The 17,550-nt window shown below is 34.5% G+C and overlaps 1 protein-coding gene across 2 annotated transcripts in view; it reads right to left on the bottom strand.

Moving 5' to 3' along the window:
* KNTC1 (kinetochore associated 1) overlaps nucleotides 1-17,550 on the bottom strand; it is a 67,841-nt gene that overhangs the window by 44,433 nt on the left and 5,858 nt on the right. For both annotated transcript variants that reach the window (XM_074356488.1, XM_010969696.3), the window contains exons 3-21: nucleotides 15,564-15,684; nucleotides 14,102-14,217; nucleotides 13,667-13,745; nucleotides 13,001-13,078; nucleotides 12,070-12,104; nucleotides 11,732-11,842; nucleotides 10,884-10,977; nucleotides 10,459-10,511; nucleotides 10,130-10,245; nucleotides 9,722-9,776; nucleotides 8,682-8,780; nucleotides 7,523-7,566; nucleotides 7,347-7,412; nucleotides 7,176-7,251; nucleotides 4,779-4,904; nucleotides 4,600-4,689; nucleotides 4,134-4,187; nucleotides 2,975-3,036; nucleotides 861-972 (exon numbers count right to left, since the gene is read on the bottom strand). In XM_074356488.1, the coding sequence (XP_074212589.1) occupies nucleotides 861-972; nucleotides 2,975-3,036; nucleotides 4,134-4,187; nucleotides 4,600-4,689; nucleotides 4,779-4,904; nucleotides 7,176-7,251; nucleotides 7,347-7,412; nucleotides 7,523-7,566; nucleotides 8,682-8,780; nucleotides 9,722-9,776; nucleotides 10,130-10,245; nucleotides 10,459-10,511; nucleotides 10,884-10,977; nucleotides 11,732-11,842; nucleotides 12,070-12,104; nucleotides 13,001-13,078; nucleotides 13,667-13,745; nucleotides 14,102-14,217; nucleotides 15,564-15,684 (1,587 nt within the window). The remainder of the gene's footprint in view (nucleotides 1-860; nucleotides 973-2,974; nucleotides 3,037-4,133; nucleotides 4,188-4,599; nucleotides 4,690-4,778; nucleotides 4,905-7,175; nucleotides 7,252-7,346; nucleotides 7,413-7,522; nucleotides 7,567-8,681; nucleotides 8,781-9,721; nucleotides 9,777-10,129; nucleotides 10,246-10,458; nucleotides 10,512-10,883; nucleotides 10,978-11,731; nucleotides 11,843-12,069; nucleotides 12,105-13,000; nucleotides 13,079-13,666; nucleotides 13,746-14,101; nucleotides 14,218-15,563; nucleotides 15,685-17,550) is intronic.

Here is a 17,550-nt window from a genome sequence, read left to right on the forward strand (position 1 = left end):
TGGGCATGTGGAATCTTATTAAAGGGATGAAAATGTTGTAAAACTGATTTACAGTGATGGTTGTACCATTTAATGAAATCATTAAATTGCTGACGTGTTAAAAAAAAAAAGTTTGCCTAGATTATCCAGAGTGAGAAATTAAGATTTATCTGACAAATTTAAACCGATAGCCTCCCAAAAGGGAAAGACCTATTCGGAAGTCTTTTCAAAAAATATTTTACTGATTTAATAATGACCCTCTAAGGGTGATTTATTCTATGCAAATGATTCGAGTTGGGAGGCACAAATTCCATGAAATTTCACAGTATCAAATACCGGTTAATAAATTAAGTGGCAGAGGAATTGGCAGTGATGTCATCCTAAGGAAAACTTAACTGGAGGTGATGGTACAAATCTTAACAATCATTTATCTCTAATGGCAACACATTCAGATACTGCTCTTTGAATCTAACATTCTCTATCAACATTAAAGGGATTCAGAGCAGTGACTGTAATGGGCACTCCTTTACCATAATCTGAGGCTGCAACAGGAAAACCCTCTCCACCAGTCCTCCATAACAAAGCCTATCAATAAATAGCTTAATAAAATGTTGCCTCCTGAGCTACGTTTACGAGTCAATTAGACTGAATGGTCAGATAACGTTAAGTTCCTATTTTACCGTTATATTTCCCGAGTTAACATCATCAGAGAATAGTTTTCTCTGGGACAGGTCATATTTTATCAAACAATCTGAAAACACCCCATTGCCCAGACACTCCTGCCACCCTATTAGTTCCCATCATTGATTCAATCACCTCTCACAGGAGCTATAAAGCCGTTAAGGGGCAAAGAAAAAAAAAAAAAAGGCAAAACGAATTACCCGATGTCTAAGCCAAAGGTACTGTGCACAAACAAGGTTTCCTTCTCTTAGCTGTAAAAAAATATCCTTAAGGTCATCTTCGTTATTCAGAAATTCAATCCAAGAACTACCACTGCAAAGTCAAAAGGGGAAAGAAAGAAGTTAGTAGTTGAAAAATATATATTAAAGTTACACATTACAAGTGTATGCCATTACACATTTTAACTAGGTTTTTTTTCCCCTCAAAGAGTTAAGAAAAAAAGTACCATAGATTACATAGTGAAAAGTTTCCTTCCTATCCTAGACCTGCAGAACTCCTGCATCTCCCCCAGAAGCCAAGGCTCTTCTTGTAGGTCCTTCCTGAGATAATCACTACATACACAAGCAGCCATTTAAAATTTTTAAATTGAGACTTTTTAATATAAACTATAGGTACTTAAAAAATTCATTTTATATTATTTCAGCACATGTACAAAATTAGCACATATAGATATTATTCTTTTAAGGGACTACATATTATTCCATGGCATAGATTTACTGTAATTTAACTAGACCCTCATAGTTCAACATTAGGGCTATTTCCAGTCTTTTCCTATAACCAGTAATGGTGTAATGACTACCCAGTCCTGATTAAAGCTCAGAAATAGATGATGAATATTTCCTTAGTACAGTAAAAAGACAAACAAAACCCTACAAACCAGTATCATGCTTAGATGATAAAACAAAATAAGCATTTCCATTAACATAAGGAACAAGAGAAGAGTGCCTATTTACCACCATTATTTAATAATGTTCTGCAAGTAGCAGTCAATGAAATTAGTCAAGGAAAAAAATGAGGCAAAAGTATTATTATTTCCATATATAATTCTGTACTTGGAAAAAATAAGATCCACTGAAATATTACTATAAGTAATAAAGGAATTCAGTAAGGTAGCTGGTTAAAAAGCACTTTTAAAAAATCAGTAGCTTCTATATCCTCTTGAAAATATGATGAAGAAAAGTCCCATTTATCACGGTAGGAAGAAGGATAAAATTAAAATTAACAAAAAAAGGTACAAAATCTATATGAAGACAACTGAATAGATACCATTCAGAAACATTAAAAAAAGAGAGAAAGAAAACAGAATGAGTAGGAAGACACATACTATCCTTAAATAGGAAAATTTGATATTGTAAAGATACTGGTTCTCCCCAAATTGACCTTAGATTCAGCACATTCCCAATAAAAAAAAAATAATAAAAATCCCAATAAAAATGAGACTTTTTAGATTTCAAAATGTAGAATAGATAAACAAGATTGTACTGTGTAACACAGGGAAATATATACAGGATCTTGTGGTGGCTCACAGCGAAAGAGAATGTGACAATGAATGTATGTATGTTCATGTATAACTGAAAAATTGTGCTCTACACTGGAATTTGACACAACATTGTAAAATGACTATAACTCAATAAAAAAAAAAGTTTAAAAAAAATGAGACCTTTTAAAACTGGGTAAGCTGATTCTGATTCCTAATGCCATGAAAAAAAGAGAACAGTCCCCCAAATTCTGAAAAATAAGAAAAGTATAGTGGGGCTAGTTGATATCGTTTGATATTGGTCAATGAATAGAGAGATGAGATAAGTGAAAACAGTTATATTCCAGCGTTAAGACTTAAACACCCATGAGGATTTTAGCATACGATTAAGGTAACATTTCAGTGGTGAAAAGGTGGAATGTTTAATGATAGTATTGGAATAACTGACTAGCCACAAGGAAAAAAATAAAGCTTCCTTCATCGTTAGCTTACCGTGATAAATAAACTTGTCTTATGCTTAAAATAACCACATCTCATATTTGTAAATACTGATACTCCTGATGCACATGTCAGTATACCCAACAGTATCAATTTCCTGAAGTGAAATTGCTAAGGCAAAAGGCATGTGTATTTAAATCTGCCTTTCAAATGCATCAATTCCAGTGGATGATGTCGGAAGTGCCTAAGCTCTGCAGGAATGATGGAAAGGGCATTTTCTATCATTCAGCCCCTTAGACACATAAATTCATTCAAAGCAATGCTGTATGTTTTATGACATTCCAAACTTAAATCTAGAAATAAAACAATCTAGAAATTAAAAATGGGGAATGTACACACCTGAATTTTTCTGGTCCAAATGCTCCATAAAAAGTAGTCAACTTTGCATGAGCTCTTAGTACCTAAAAAGGAATAACTTGATAGTTTGAATGTTGTATGCAATAATATTAAAATTAAAAAGTGCCAAAAAATTAGGCATTCTGTTTCAGAAGTCTTGTACACATTCTCATTTTATACCATATTACAGGTTCTCATAAATATGACTGCCTTTATTTAACACAAAACAAAAAAACTTGGGATGAGAAAAACATTTCCAGTAACATTCAATGCAATAAAACTGCAAAGGAGAGGAAAGTATTTGTACATTAGTTGTAGGTGCTTTTCAAAATCAGTTAGTTTTTCCACTGATTTATAAATATGCTTTTATGGTAAAACCTAGCTGGATTATACTAAACATTTACTTAAGAGTTTAAAAATACATAGATAGTCCCTGACCTGCAATGGCTGAACTTAAAGATTTTTCAACTTTATAGGGTGGTGGAAAAGCTATATGCATTCAGTAGGAACCATACTTCAAATTTTGAATTTCGATCTTTTCCAGGGTTAGCAATCTATAGTATGATACTCTCTTGTGCTGCTAGGCATCAGCAAGGAGCTGTAGTTCCCGACCACACAATCACCAACAACTGAAACACTTACAACCATTCTGTACCCATACGACCATTTTTTCTTCAGTACAGTATTCAATAAGCTATTTGATACTTTATTATAAAATAGGCTTTGAGTCAGATGATTTTGCCCAACTCTAGGCTAATGTAAGTGCTCTGAGCACATTTAAGACAGGCGAGGCTAAGCTATGATTTCAGTAGGTTATGTGTATTAAATGCATTTTTCACTTACGGCATTTTCAACTTAGGAATAGGTTTATCAGGATGTAACCCCATCAAAAGTTGAGGAAGATCTGTAGGTACATGTGCACATCTATATATTTTTGGAACCATCATAACTACTGTCATAGTTTACAATTGTTTGAGATACTAGGCACTATGCAAAATGATTTATAGGAAATATTTTATATGACCTTAAAATAACCCTATAAGTACTATTATATTCTCATTTTGCAATAAGGAAAAATGCTCCTGAACTATCCTGAATTAAGAAGTATGTTGTAATAGTACATTCATCCTCAAATTAACCTATAAGTAATGTAATGAATTACCTCTTTTAAGCCATCAGAATAGACAGGAACAGTTTTATCTTCTTTCTTCAAAAGCTAAGATAAACAATAAGAAACATGGTTAGAATATCAGGTATATTTGTTTTTTTATGAAAGAACATGGATTTTTTGTGAATCAAAGGAAAAAAGTTATCTTTAAAAATTAAATTGCTGTTAACTCTTAGATGAACAGTGAACAATAAGATTAAATATCTTAAACAATAATGCATTTTATGAAAACAGCTCACATTTTGCTCATGTTAACACCTTGATTTTAAGGAATATAACTAGCAGTGGTATTCATTCAAAGGCCAGTAAGGGGAACAATCTATAGCAAAAATGGCATTATTTGGGACAGAAAAAAAAAGCACTTTAAAAAAATGTCTATGATGGAAAAAAAATTCATTTTCTGTAAATTGTTTCTTTTGCATAAGACAAACTAACATGTACAAACATTATAAAAACTTACCCTGGTTTTGGCATAATTTAGCATTTCCTGAGTTGTCTCATAGGTCAGCCACTGAGCCTCCAAGCAGTAATTCACCACAAATTCATCATCCTGTTACATAAATGCCAGACATGGTAAGGCAACCAATGCTGATCAATCCATCGATCTGAATACTCCAGTATATGACAGGGAAAACACACCTGGATTTTATGTAGATTTTCCTTAGCTTCATCTACAAGTTTTTGCCATTCGGTCTGCTCACTGGTGTCCAGAGAACTCAAAGCTAGTTTCTCCAATATATCATTTGATTTTACCTTGTAAACAAGCTGTAATATAAACATGCTATATCAAGCAACTTAAAGCAAAATAATGCCTGTGGATGACTTCTTACACTGTGTGCTGAAAAAAGTAAATATTCATACGGTTCAACGATAAGCATTACATGACTGGGACATTGTGCTGTACACCAGAAATTGACACACTGTGACTGACTATACTTCAGCTAAAAAAAAAAAAGAAAGAAAGAATAAGCGTTAAAGAAGATAACACTTAGGGTAACTGACAGGTAATCTGTATTACCAAGAGTTACGGAAACCGTTTCTATTGCAACCTCACTAAATGTGCCCAGCAGTGTACTAAGAACTTTATGTGAATTATTTCAGTTAAATCTCATAAAACCTAAGTAACAGTTTGCACCTCATCTTAACTCTATGGGATAAATACCAAGACTCCCATTTTATAATCAAGAAAACTGAAACTCAAGAGAGGGTAAGTAATGTGTCTGAAATTATGCTGCTCAAAAGGGAATGGAGCTGGTTTTTAGAAGATGACCACATAATTTTGTTTCACACCTAGTTTTCTAAGTCTATCAAAGGTTCTTTAGAAGCTAGAAACAGCCTGAGTTAGAAATAGCCAAAATTTCAGGTTCCTTTCTTTTAAACAAAACACCAACTTTGACGTGGGCTCTCTGGTTCTGAAAGTTAAAAATGATACAAAAAGAGTAGTTTCTCTAGCTCTGTTTCTCCACTCCCTGAAAACACTTTCCAACGATTCTGATTTTTTGCTTCATTCACTCCTTTTAAAAATTAGTTATTATGAAACTTTCAGGTATTTAAATAATATAACAAATACGCATATACTCATCACCCAAATCAAAAATAATAAAGCACATTACGAATATAGTTTAAGATCTCTATTAAAAAAAAAAGACCCCTTTCTCTTCTTCCAAATACATCATCCTCCTTCCCTCAAACACAAGTAGACAGTATTCTGATTTTGGTGCTTGTTATTCCATTAATTTATTTCTTTACTCATATACATTTCTAAACAATATACAGAACTGTTTTGCATGCTTTAAAATGCGACATTTTAAAACATGGGTACCCACCACCCAATTAGGAAATATTAGTTCCTGACTCCAATCAGGCTTCTTCCTTCATTACTTCCCAAGACTTTTCAAGGGGTATCAGTGAATTCCTAATCACCAAATCCAGCAGACAACTCTCAGTTCTTGTACTTGATTTTATTTGTAGTGTTTGATACCGCTGATCACCCCTCACTAAACTTTAGTTTCTCCTTCCTTGGCCTCTAAAATCATACATTGGTGTGGTTTTCCTCCCTTATTTCTTCCCACGTCTGTTTATAGCCCCTATTCCTCTACCCGCCGTGTGCTGGTGCCCCTGTATCTCATCCTCAGATGACCTCTTACTCTGCATGTTTTCCTTGAGTGGTTTGAGGTGCTCCCCTGGTGTTACCTACCTCTAGATTCAGCTCAGATCACTCTCCAGCTTCCTACAGGACAACCTCATTTTATAAGATCCCTTCCATGCAGTTTTTATAAAGCAGAACCCTTCATCTTTACCCCAACCTGCTCTTCCACACCTATTCCTCATTTGAAGTAATGTCATCACATTCCAACTAGTCTGCTGAGCCAGAGTCCTGCCAGTCATTCCCCTGCATTTGTGCCCATCTGCGTTTGATCACTTCAGTCTCCTACAGACCTCTCTTGTCAGACTTTCCCTCCTGCATATCTCCAATTCACTGCATCGGGTCAGTCTTCCAACTGGTCTTTGCACCTCTAGGTTGGCCCTTTTCCAAACAATTCCCCATCTTTACAAAATGACAACCAAATCAAGACGTTGTCCTGCTTAAAATTCTCAGTAGCTCCCCAACACATGCAGAATAAAAGCTACATCCTTTGCAGTGCATACAAAGCCCTCCAGGCTCTGACCCTCTCCTTGTCCATCATCTCCTCTTCCTTCTGTGCACATATAACCTACACACTAGTCCTACTTAATTACTAGGACTTCCTGGAAGCACCATAAGCCTCCTTCACCTTCTTCCTGGGTCTCCATACTGAGAATTCCCTTCCTCCCTGGGACATCTTCAAGATCTGACATAAAAATGATCTCCTCCATGAAGCCTTTCCACCCTACTAAGGGTCCATATCTCCTTTGAAGGCCTATTCTACTCTGATCATATCTTAACTTTAGGCCTCATCACACTAAATTTCTATTATGCTTTACACATTCGTCTCCCAGCCTCTAGTACATGAAGAAATGCTTGTCCAACGAACGAGTGAATACACGAATGATTACCTCAACGTCAAGTCCAAACTGAACGGCAAAGCTCTCGGCTTCAGCAAATCTATGTTTGTGGAGTAACCGACTCAATCTGGTAAGTTGAAACAGAAATTTCAGTAAAATTTTAACCGGGGAAATTCAAGTTTTTCATTAAGGGGTAAGGCTTAGAAGAAAATGAGAAGTTACCTGTTTTCTGGTAAAGCTTCTGTAAGACATCTGAGTACTAAAACAGAAACTGAGTCTTCAGATAGTCTGAAAAAAAGTTTTCATTTAATATCAACATCTGTCGTTTAATATTAATAAGTAAATTTTAACTTAGCTGTTATTTAATAACTTATCTGATAAAACAGAACATGACCTACTTTGGATCATTTTTGCAAATTCCTTCCAGAAGGTATATGGTATCCTATAATAAAAGCAAAAACATACTTAAAATTGAAATACAGAATTAATTCACTTTACTATTACTAGAGTCACAATGGGCTTAGACAGAATTTATCCATCAATGGATTCTAAAGTTACTGCGAAAAACTACTGAAGAAAAGGCTATCCCCATGGTCTCAAAATAAACACCACAGAAATCACTTACTCATTACAAAGGGGAAAATGCACCTTTACAAAGGAGAAATCGGGCAGAATTGCTTTAACCAAGTGATCAAATTAACAACACCAACAATGGGACAAATGGACATCAGTCCCAACTGGGATGCAGTTAGGACACAGTACCACCCACGCAGTATTCTTGTCAAAAAAGCTCAGCATGAATGTGATCATGTGAAACAAACAGATCCAAATAGATGGACATTCCACAACACAGCAGCGAAGGACTTGAAAAATGTCAAGGTCTTAAAAGACAAAAAGGACTAAGGAAGTGTTAGAGATTACAATAGACTACCATGTGACCATGACAACAAAATTCAATGTGTGATGCTTGACTGGATCCTAGATCAGAGAAAAAAAAAACAAAAGCTTTACAGGAATTGGCACAATTGGTAAATTTGAATTTGGATGGTGTATTTCATAATAGTATTGCACTAATGTTGAATCTTGTGATAGCTGTTGTAGAAGAACTCCCTTATTCTTAGGAGATAACCTGCTGAAATATTGAGGGGTGACGGGTCATGATGTCTGCAAGTAATTTCCAAATGGTTTGGAAAAATATAGTGTGTATAAACAAAAGGTGCAACAAATGTAGATTAAAAAATTTTTTTAAGATCACAGTTAAAAAATAAATAATTAAAAGCAATAACCTCCCCAAAATTAACTGTCATCTACATTTCCCTATAGAGAGACAAGAAAATTGAATATGTAGTTGATGGATGTTTTATTTGATTAATTTTCTTCTTTATTTAAAATGAAGACTGACCACCAGCAAATGTATTTGAGGACCTCTGATAACAATAAATATGGTTATAAACCTGAGATCTATCCAGGTATTCCACGAGGTTCCACTCACGCTTAGCTTAGTTATTCTTAATTGTTTTTTTTTCATAAAGTAATTCAAAATATAGGTCAACTTACTGTGCTAATTCCTGTTTGGACCAGAGAAGAAACACTAGATACTTCCAAAGAATATAGTATTTCCATCATAGGTAACGAATAGACCATGAGGTTTTTCATCTAAGAAAAATAGGACAGCAATTAATTTCATAGGTCAGTATAAACCTATAAGCACAAAACAATACTTTACAGTCCAGGGCATAGATTAAAACATTTGCTACAAAGCTAAAATGCAAAAACAATTTTATAAGTGAAGTCTGTTACTGTATTATTTAAATATTAACATATAGAATTAAGTTCTACCCCACCTTCTAAATCCATTAAATGAAAATGTACACACCTGGAGTCCATTTTATAATCTGTACTTAAGGTAAATGTAATTCCTCAGTGCCAGAACTACATAAGAGTCACTATAAACATTTTCTTGTGGACATTCTGGTTTTGGTTGTTTTTTGTTTTCTTGTGGGGGGAGGTAATTAGATTTGTTTATTTTTATTTTTATTTATTTTTAATGGTGGTACTGGGGATTGAACCCAGGACCTCGTGCGTGCTAAACATGCACTCTACCACTGAGCTACACCCACCCCCCTCTTGTGGACATTCTTATTCCTGAAATGCTCCAATTAAAATGTAGAGCTGAGATTTATGCCCTTTTTTTTTTTTAACATTTTTTATTGATTTATAATCATTTTACAATGTTGTGTCAAATTCCAGTGTAGAGCACAATTTTTCAGTTATACATGAACATATATATATTCATTGTCACATTTTTTTCTCTGTGAGCTACCATAAGGTCTTGTGTATATTTCCCTTGTGCTATACAGTATAATCTTTTTTACCTATTCTACAATTTTGAAATCCTGTCTATCCCTTCCCACCCTCCGCTCCTATACCCTTTTTTTAATAAGAAAAAAAGAGCTCTGCAGGATTATTTCTGATGTCAAGTATCTGTGTGAACTAAGAGCTAATATGCTTTGAGCACCTCTTAACAATTAGTCCTTTTATATTAATGCCATTTCTAACACATAAAGTGGACAAACGTGAAATAAATTTTCCAATACCTTCTTATTAGTAGTAGTTGTCAGAGCTACTAATTTGAGATTTGTAATTCCTTGCCTAGAAGAGAAAAGGTATAAGTAAATCGTATAAGTAAATCAAGTAAGTTTTGCTAGAGATAAGCGAAAAGTGATATTCTTATATAAAAGTTAAATTTACATAGAAGATATCAAACTTGATTTCTGAAATGTTTATGGCCCAGACTGACACTCTTTCTAACACACTCATTTGGAGGTTTTTGTGTTGCCTATTTGTTTTCAAGGAATTTGACCAACAGTGAAATGGTCTTTACCCTGTCAGTCTGTTCAGAGCGTTATTTAGAATGTAATACATAATGAATGATCTGAACAGAAGAACCAAGCAAGAAACTTGGTTCTAACAGAAGGGAAATTAACATGAGCATCATAATGTACCACGTGACTGATGAAGGTGAATCTGCTTCCGTGGTGAGAAGAAACTCTTCTATGTGAAGAGAGGGCCAGTTCCATATGGGAGTTAGGGTGTAAATATCCCATAAGCTCAGCACATTCTGCAAAAGAGACATTTCATTGATACAACGTCTTAATGACTAAAAATTTACATTTCAGGACCTATCTTCTGATATGGAACTGAAATAAAGTACAGCACACAAGACAGTAATCCAACCCAGCTCAAGCCCTTATCTTTGTAAGTTTGACAACATTTCTGTTGTTAAACATAATGCCAAGTGAAAACACTTAAGGGGAAAATATTAGAAACATACATCAGTATCAAGAACAAAAAGCAGATTGTCTATCAGCTGGAACTTCTTTGCACCTACAAAAGAGAAAGCAAGGTGTGTCAGGATTATGTTCTCATATATATGCTTACACATATAGCCATGTTTAAATAGTAAACTAACATATTCATGGAAAGGCAGAACTACATTTAAAAAAAAAAATTCCCATTCCTGTTTATTCTCACATCTCTGTTTTTTTGGGATGACCACTAAAATGTAAAACCTCGAAAAATGAGGACTAATAACTGCAACATGCCAAAATGGTCAGATAAACAGACAGTCATCAGACTAAGCTGACTTGTTTCTAAGCGTGGTATTGTAAAATGCCCCGTTTGCTAGACTTAGTGTATTGACATAAAAATGACAACTCACTTAGCAGTACCAGAAGTAGTTTCATTACCTTCTCTTACCTTTAATAATCTCTGCGTCAATAATATTCTTAACTGTCAGCCCCCTCCTGGAAGAATCCGGTTCCCATTTTGAGAATGCACAGTTGCCAGTTCCCTACAGAAGTGAAAGTCGTATGTCAACTACAAATTCAGTTTTAGATCTGAATTATCCTCAAAGTAGAAACACCTAAGTTGCACATGTGATTAATTTTGAAATGTATTTAAATATTCAAGCCCAACTGGCTTTTATCTTCCAGTTCCTTTCTGAGTTTGTTTTCAACAGAACAGAATGGAAAGAAGAGTGAACTCCTGCCTGTGAACTGTTATCACGTCAACATTTAACCAGGAGCAGGCGTATTCAGGCGACTCACCCTTCAAGATCTCTTCTGGTATTACAAGATAAATAGTCTTTGATGAAGTATTTTCATGAAAATAAGTACTAATGCTTGAGAAAAATTCATAAATGTTCACTTTAAATTATTTGAAACTCCTATGAAATACAGATACTCAAAACAGGGAAGTATGATCACTTCTTAACATATGATATAAATTCAGCAAGTAAAAATGCCGTAAATGCTATAATTACACTGAATTTTTGCCTACTCCATGAATATAATATTAGATGTTTTGTTTGCTGCTGTTTTTTCCTACATTCATAATTGAAAGACATGCTAAATTTCAGGTAGAGACTAGTGAAAATAAAGGTGCAATATTTAGGTTTACTTACTGAGTTACTTTTATGATCTTAATTTTATAATCTCCCTGTTTCTGTTACACATTATAAATTAATCTGTAATTTAACCAGAACTATGTTTTTAAAGAAGAAACCTTCCAGAAACAAAAAATGAAATTTTATAAAAAAGAATTACCCCAATTATCACAGGGATTTCGCTTGCTAAATCACCAGCCACAAGACTAAGACAACCAAGAGTATGATAATTTTCAGTAGAAATAAAACTGGATTTGATTTGTCCTTGTAGCTGCAAGATTTAAAAAATAAGAATGTTACATATATGCTCCACAGCCCAAATTCCTTGTAAAGATTGATAAAAATCAGTTTAAGTCAACAGTTATAAATGTATTTTTAAATGGAAATATTAAAATGTTATATAATGCCAATTTCCAAAATATCAACCATCAGACAATTACGTACAGAAACATTTTCCTAAATTGATGGTAAAACTAAGTTTCAAGACAATGTGGTTACCTTTTTTGCTGTATTGAAGTCTACGTTCTCAATTGCTGCATGAAAAAGAGAAAGCAGACTAAATTTATAGCATTAAACTATCAAATACATACAAGTCACCCCTTTTGTGTCAAGGTGAAATTACATAGAGTCTAGTGAGAAGAACATTGGCCAGAAATTAATGAGGTGCTGGTGACTCTTCAGTTTTGGCCTTGAGTGAAATAAACTGAGATAACATGTCATACTCAGGGCACCAGCCAGACTGCCTCATGGTCCCTACAGTGCCTTTCCATACCTTCCCTTACCAAGGTCCTTCCTACTGAGAGGGTCTTCTCCCTGCTCCAGCTCTCCTGTTCAAGCTCTGAAGTCCTGCCTGTAAAGTCTTCATCACTTTGCACTCCGTTTTGGAAGAGCTCCTTCAGTAAACTACAGAGAACTGCATATCTTAAATCTTCTTGTATCCCCAAGACCTTGCACATTCTTGGCACATAGCAGAATTTTAAAAAATATTTGCTGAATACATGCCTTGAACCAATTCCTCAGTCTCTGTCCACTCAGAGGGATGTATTGTCCACACCACTCACTTAGCACATTCTATAGGTTATTGCCCTGCAGGGTTAACACTTGCACAGTCATTTCAGCTTCTAGGTTCATTCATTCCATCAAAAAGCATTTATTACTAGGCTAGCATTTCTCTTGTCTCCCTATCTAGGCTGTAAAGTCCTTGAAGGCAATAAACAAATTATATTTTTTCAGATCCTGTTGCAGCCCTAACTGTGAAGGATAAGTATGTTATGAATACTTAAAAGTATCATAGAATATGATTAATATCATATCCAGAATGTAATTAAACTAAAATAATATTCCTAAAGAGACTATTTTAAAATTTACTTGGAAAAATAATAAGAAATCCTGCTGCAAATCAGTAATAAGAAAATAATACATTACTTACCTTGTTGAATTCTTACAAGCTGAAGGTTTGTAATACAAAAAAATCCAGTGTTTGTAAGAAGCAGCATATAATAGGTACCTATTAAAAAAAATCGAGCCAGTTTCTTTAAAAGGCATGTGGACATAAAATTTATACCTGAATCTGGATCTAGCTTAAAAATATGTCAATTTGCTCATTTAGATTCTAATTATCAAATAATACAGTAAAGATATAAATAAAGCTTATTTACAAAGAAATAGTAACTTATTTGCAAAAACGTCTTTGAAATTTTAAAAATCAAACTTCATTTGCCAGAAAAATTAAATTTCAGATATATCAAAATAAATTAAGGTCCCATTAACCTATGTTAAAAAGAAAATATGATAAATATGCTGAAATCCATAAAAACACTTTAAAAGAATAGTATGTCTCTTTGGTAATCTATACAATTTTCAAAACTGTAAAAATAAGTTTAGAATATTGTATTTAAGGAAAGTACATTGAAGCCTCTGAAAAGAACTAAAATAAAAAACTTGTTTTTTAGAATAGTATTAATTGCATCCCTAGAAAGCGGGAATGTAGCATAGGTAGGTACACCAATTAATTTATATAACATATTAATTATATATCTGATTTTTGTTTAGGTATTAATAATAAGATGTTAAAAAAGAAATTAAAAATACTTACCTTCATTTGAACCATCTTTCTCAATAACAAGATTCCGGTAAGTACACTGATTTTCATCATTAGCTTTCTGAACAAAAGCCTAATTGCAAATTAATTTCAAATGATAAGGTTCAAACAGGAAAAATACAATCTAGGATTATATTCTTTAAACTCTAAGGTTATCAGTTATCATTAGCAATAATTCTGCCTATATTCTGACATTTTAGTTTTAAAATGGAAAACTACTTTAGACAAGCATACTAAGAACGTCTTCAAACCATAATTTTTCAATTTTGCATTTACTTCATGTTTCTAAGATATGATTCTTAAATTTAATGTAAAGAAAAATTATTAATTTAAAACACAAATCAAGCAATGCTTTGCTACAGTTTTAGTTGTCTAAGAGATGATTTAGAACTTAGATAACGAAAATGAAAAACATTATCAGGGGCTTACGTTGGTGAGCAATGTTTGCTTTGATGTTACATGAATAAGATGTAAGTTGCCACTTCTCTCCCCAACCAAAAGAAACTTTCCTTCTTGACACAGGCCAACGACATCCACTTCAGTATCTGAAAATTTCAAACCAAAGTTACGAGCTTCCTTCACAAACGTTTATTTTCCACAAAAAAGTTGTAAATTTTGTCATTAAACGTCAAACTATTTAAGCTTCTTTTAAATATTTCAAAAAAAGTAGTGACTAAAGTAAAAAGAAATGCTACTGACTCTTATTCAGTCAACAAATATTTACTGAGCACTAATATATGCGAAGCATTGTTCTAGGCCTTTTGCACGTATCTGAGGATAAAAACAAGTGTCCCGCCTTCAGGGAGCTCAAATTCTAAGGCAGAAGTAGATGATATACAGTCAGCATAGTAATCAAATATATGACATATGCAAAGATGATCAATTCTCTGGAAAAAAGAAAAAGTGGAGCAGGGAAAGAGAGCTCAGAAGAGCCACACAGTATTACTCGGAGCGCTCAGGAGAGCCCTCTTAGATAAGGTGAGATTTGAACAAGACTTGAAGGAGGTAAGGAAGTTACTGCTTGCATGACAGCAAAAAGGCTGGGGGCCGGAGGTGAAATGGAAAGGGGAAGACCAAGAGAAGCAGTCGCATGTACACTGCTCATAACTAAAATTATTCAGCAGCAATCTTTAATAAAGCATTATATGTAAACAGTCTCACTTTCCATTGGTGAAACTGTGAATCTTGTGGAACCATCAGGGTAGATACAGTAAGATTCCACAAAATGTGAGTTTCTGTCCTGCATATTGTGATTGAGATTTTGTTCTCACGGGCATACCCTCTGATTTCTCCTCAGCTAAGGTTTTTTTTTTTTAATTAATTAATTAAATTTCAGCTGTTGTTATGCAAACACTTCAACCACCATCTTCCTCTCAAAATTTCAGCAAAAGTTTTCACAATATTTTCACCTATTTTCCAGCACAATCACTGACTTGTCTGTACCTTAATTTACACTTAAGTACGTATTTGCACATACATACTTGAAGCTCTTTAACTCAATGAAGAATTAATTCATAAATAGTTCTAAAACTTTTCATAGTGCTGTATGTTCTAAAAGTATTCAAATATCTGTTGATGGTACTGAAATTATGTACAAGATTTCAGGAAGTTGAACATAATTGGGCTCAACTGTTTTCTGAAGCATTCGAATACGAAAATCATACAAGTAAATTGTTGCTTTCCATGTATGTTTTCCCTTCAACTTATTGAGAGAAGGGATCATCTCAGCATCCTTTGCATCTGGTACTTAGCACAAGACGCTCAAGATTAATTTCTTGAAATCAGTCCAATTTTGAGTCTTAGAAATAATAAAGAAAAGGAAATGGTGTAGAAATTTCTAACAAGATGTATCTGACTTCCGATTTATTCTATTGCATTACATTAGACTTACCAAATATAAGATGCAATTGAAGCAATCTACAAATACTGTCCAATAGTATCACTGACTGGTCCACTACAATGATAAACCCATCACTTAAGCTGTATGCTTGTATTTGTGGATTTAATGAGGCCTGTGGGAGGGAAAAGCATGACTAAAGTAAAACATTTTTATACACCATTTGACAATACTAATCAATAGTGTCATCATAGTCCCAAGCACAAGCCTTTTTTCTTTAGCACATATACCTAATTAGGCAAGCTTTTCATATGCAGTATCTTAAATCCATTCAAAGCCTAAAAGAGGGAAACAGCCCAGGGTTGCTAGGGAAGGGCAAAGGATTCCCAAGTACAAGTCCTTGTGTCCTAAGGGTCGATCTTAACACCTGTAGAAGCCAGCAGGTATTAACATAAGTGAATGAACCAATTCTGGCTGAAAGTCTCAGTGTCTGGGATACCACAGGGAGGAGGAATGTGGTGTACTGTGGACTGGGGGACACAAGGCCCCACATAAACTAGAGAGAACAGATTCAGCTAGATTAAAGCTGCATGGAAATGTGACCCTGGCATGGTCACAGCTTCCAATTTACCAAGAAAATCTGGATCTTTCTGTGAAAGATTCCAGTTTTTAAATATTGGCAGCTAAGTCAATGTTTCGAAAAACACATGCAAGCCAAATGAGTCTCCACTTCGCAGCTTCTGCTGATTAGTTTCCCACACATATGTATCTTGAAGCAGTTTGGACAGCTTAGTGGTTGAGAATGCCCGTCACTAGCTGAGTGATCTCAGGCAAATCCTTCAATGGACTCTCCTGGAAAACAGAACTAATGATGATGATGATAATAATAACAATAGTAATAATACCTACAACACGGCTGGTAGGGAGATTAAACGGATATGTAAATGGCTTAGAAGAGACCTTTGCCCATAGGGTATGCTTGACAAGTATTAACTATTCTTATTCTTCCCTGACAAACTAAGCCAATCAGTTCATTTTATGCCTGTTTCAATGGTCACATTCTCCAGGTGTAACTCGAAAACTCCACCACATTACTGACCCCTTTTATAATCTTAATTTGCTTATTAAACTAGTGAAAAGTTACAGCAAAGCACTGCAGAGAAGGAACTGTGCTGCACCTTCTAGGGATCAACCCAGGCTGTTCTCTTTGCTTGGGCTATTCTTCCTCCTCTTCTTTTTTAATTTTTTAAATTTATTTTATTTTTTTGAAGAGTGACATATATTTATTTAGGGTTTTTTTTGGGGGGGGGGTAATTAGGTTTATTTATTTCTTTATATTTAGAGGAGGTACTGGGGATTGAACCCAGGACCTCATGCATGCTAAGCATGCGCTCTACCATTTGAGTTATACCCTCCCCCCTGCCTTTTAAGACTTTATTTTTTAAGAGCAGTTTTAGGTTCATAGCAAAATTGAGAGGAAGGTACGGAGATTTCCCATATATCCCTTGTTCCACACATGCATAGCCTCCAATGTAATCAACATCCCCCACCAGCTGGCACATTTGTTGTAATTGATGAACCTATACTGACACATCATAATCATCCAAAGTCCATGGTTTACATCATGGTACACTCTTGGTGCTGGACATTCTGTGGACCTCGACAAATATATAATGACATATTCACCATTATGCTCTCATACATGGTATTTTCACTACCCTAAAAATTCTCTGTGCTTTGCCTATTCAACCCTCTCTCCAACCCCCAAACCCTCGCAGCCAATGATCTTTTTACAGCCTTTTCCTTTTACAGAATGTCATATAGTATGCAGCATTTTCAGGTTGCCTTCTTTCCCTTAGTAATAAACATTCAAGGTTTCTCCATGTCTTCTCATAGCTTGACAGCTCATTTCTTTTCAGCGCTGAAAATATTTCATGGTCTGAATATACCGCAGTGCATCCATTCACCTACTGAAGGACATCTTGTATGATTCCAAGTTTTGGCAATTATGAATAAAGCTGCTATAGACAACCATGAGCAG

Source organism: Camelus bactrianus, chromosome 32, assembly GCF_048773025.1.
Source record: "Camelus bactrianus isolate YW-2024 breed Bactrian camel chromosome 32, ASM4877302v1, whole genome shotgun sequence".
Lineage (NCBI taxonomy): Eukaryota > Metazoa > Chordata > Mammalia > Artiodactyla > Camelidae > Camelus > Camelus bactrianus.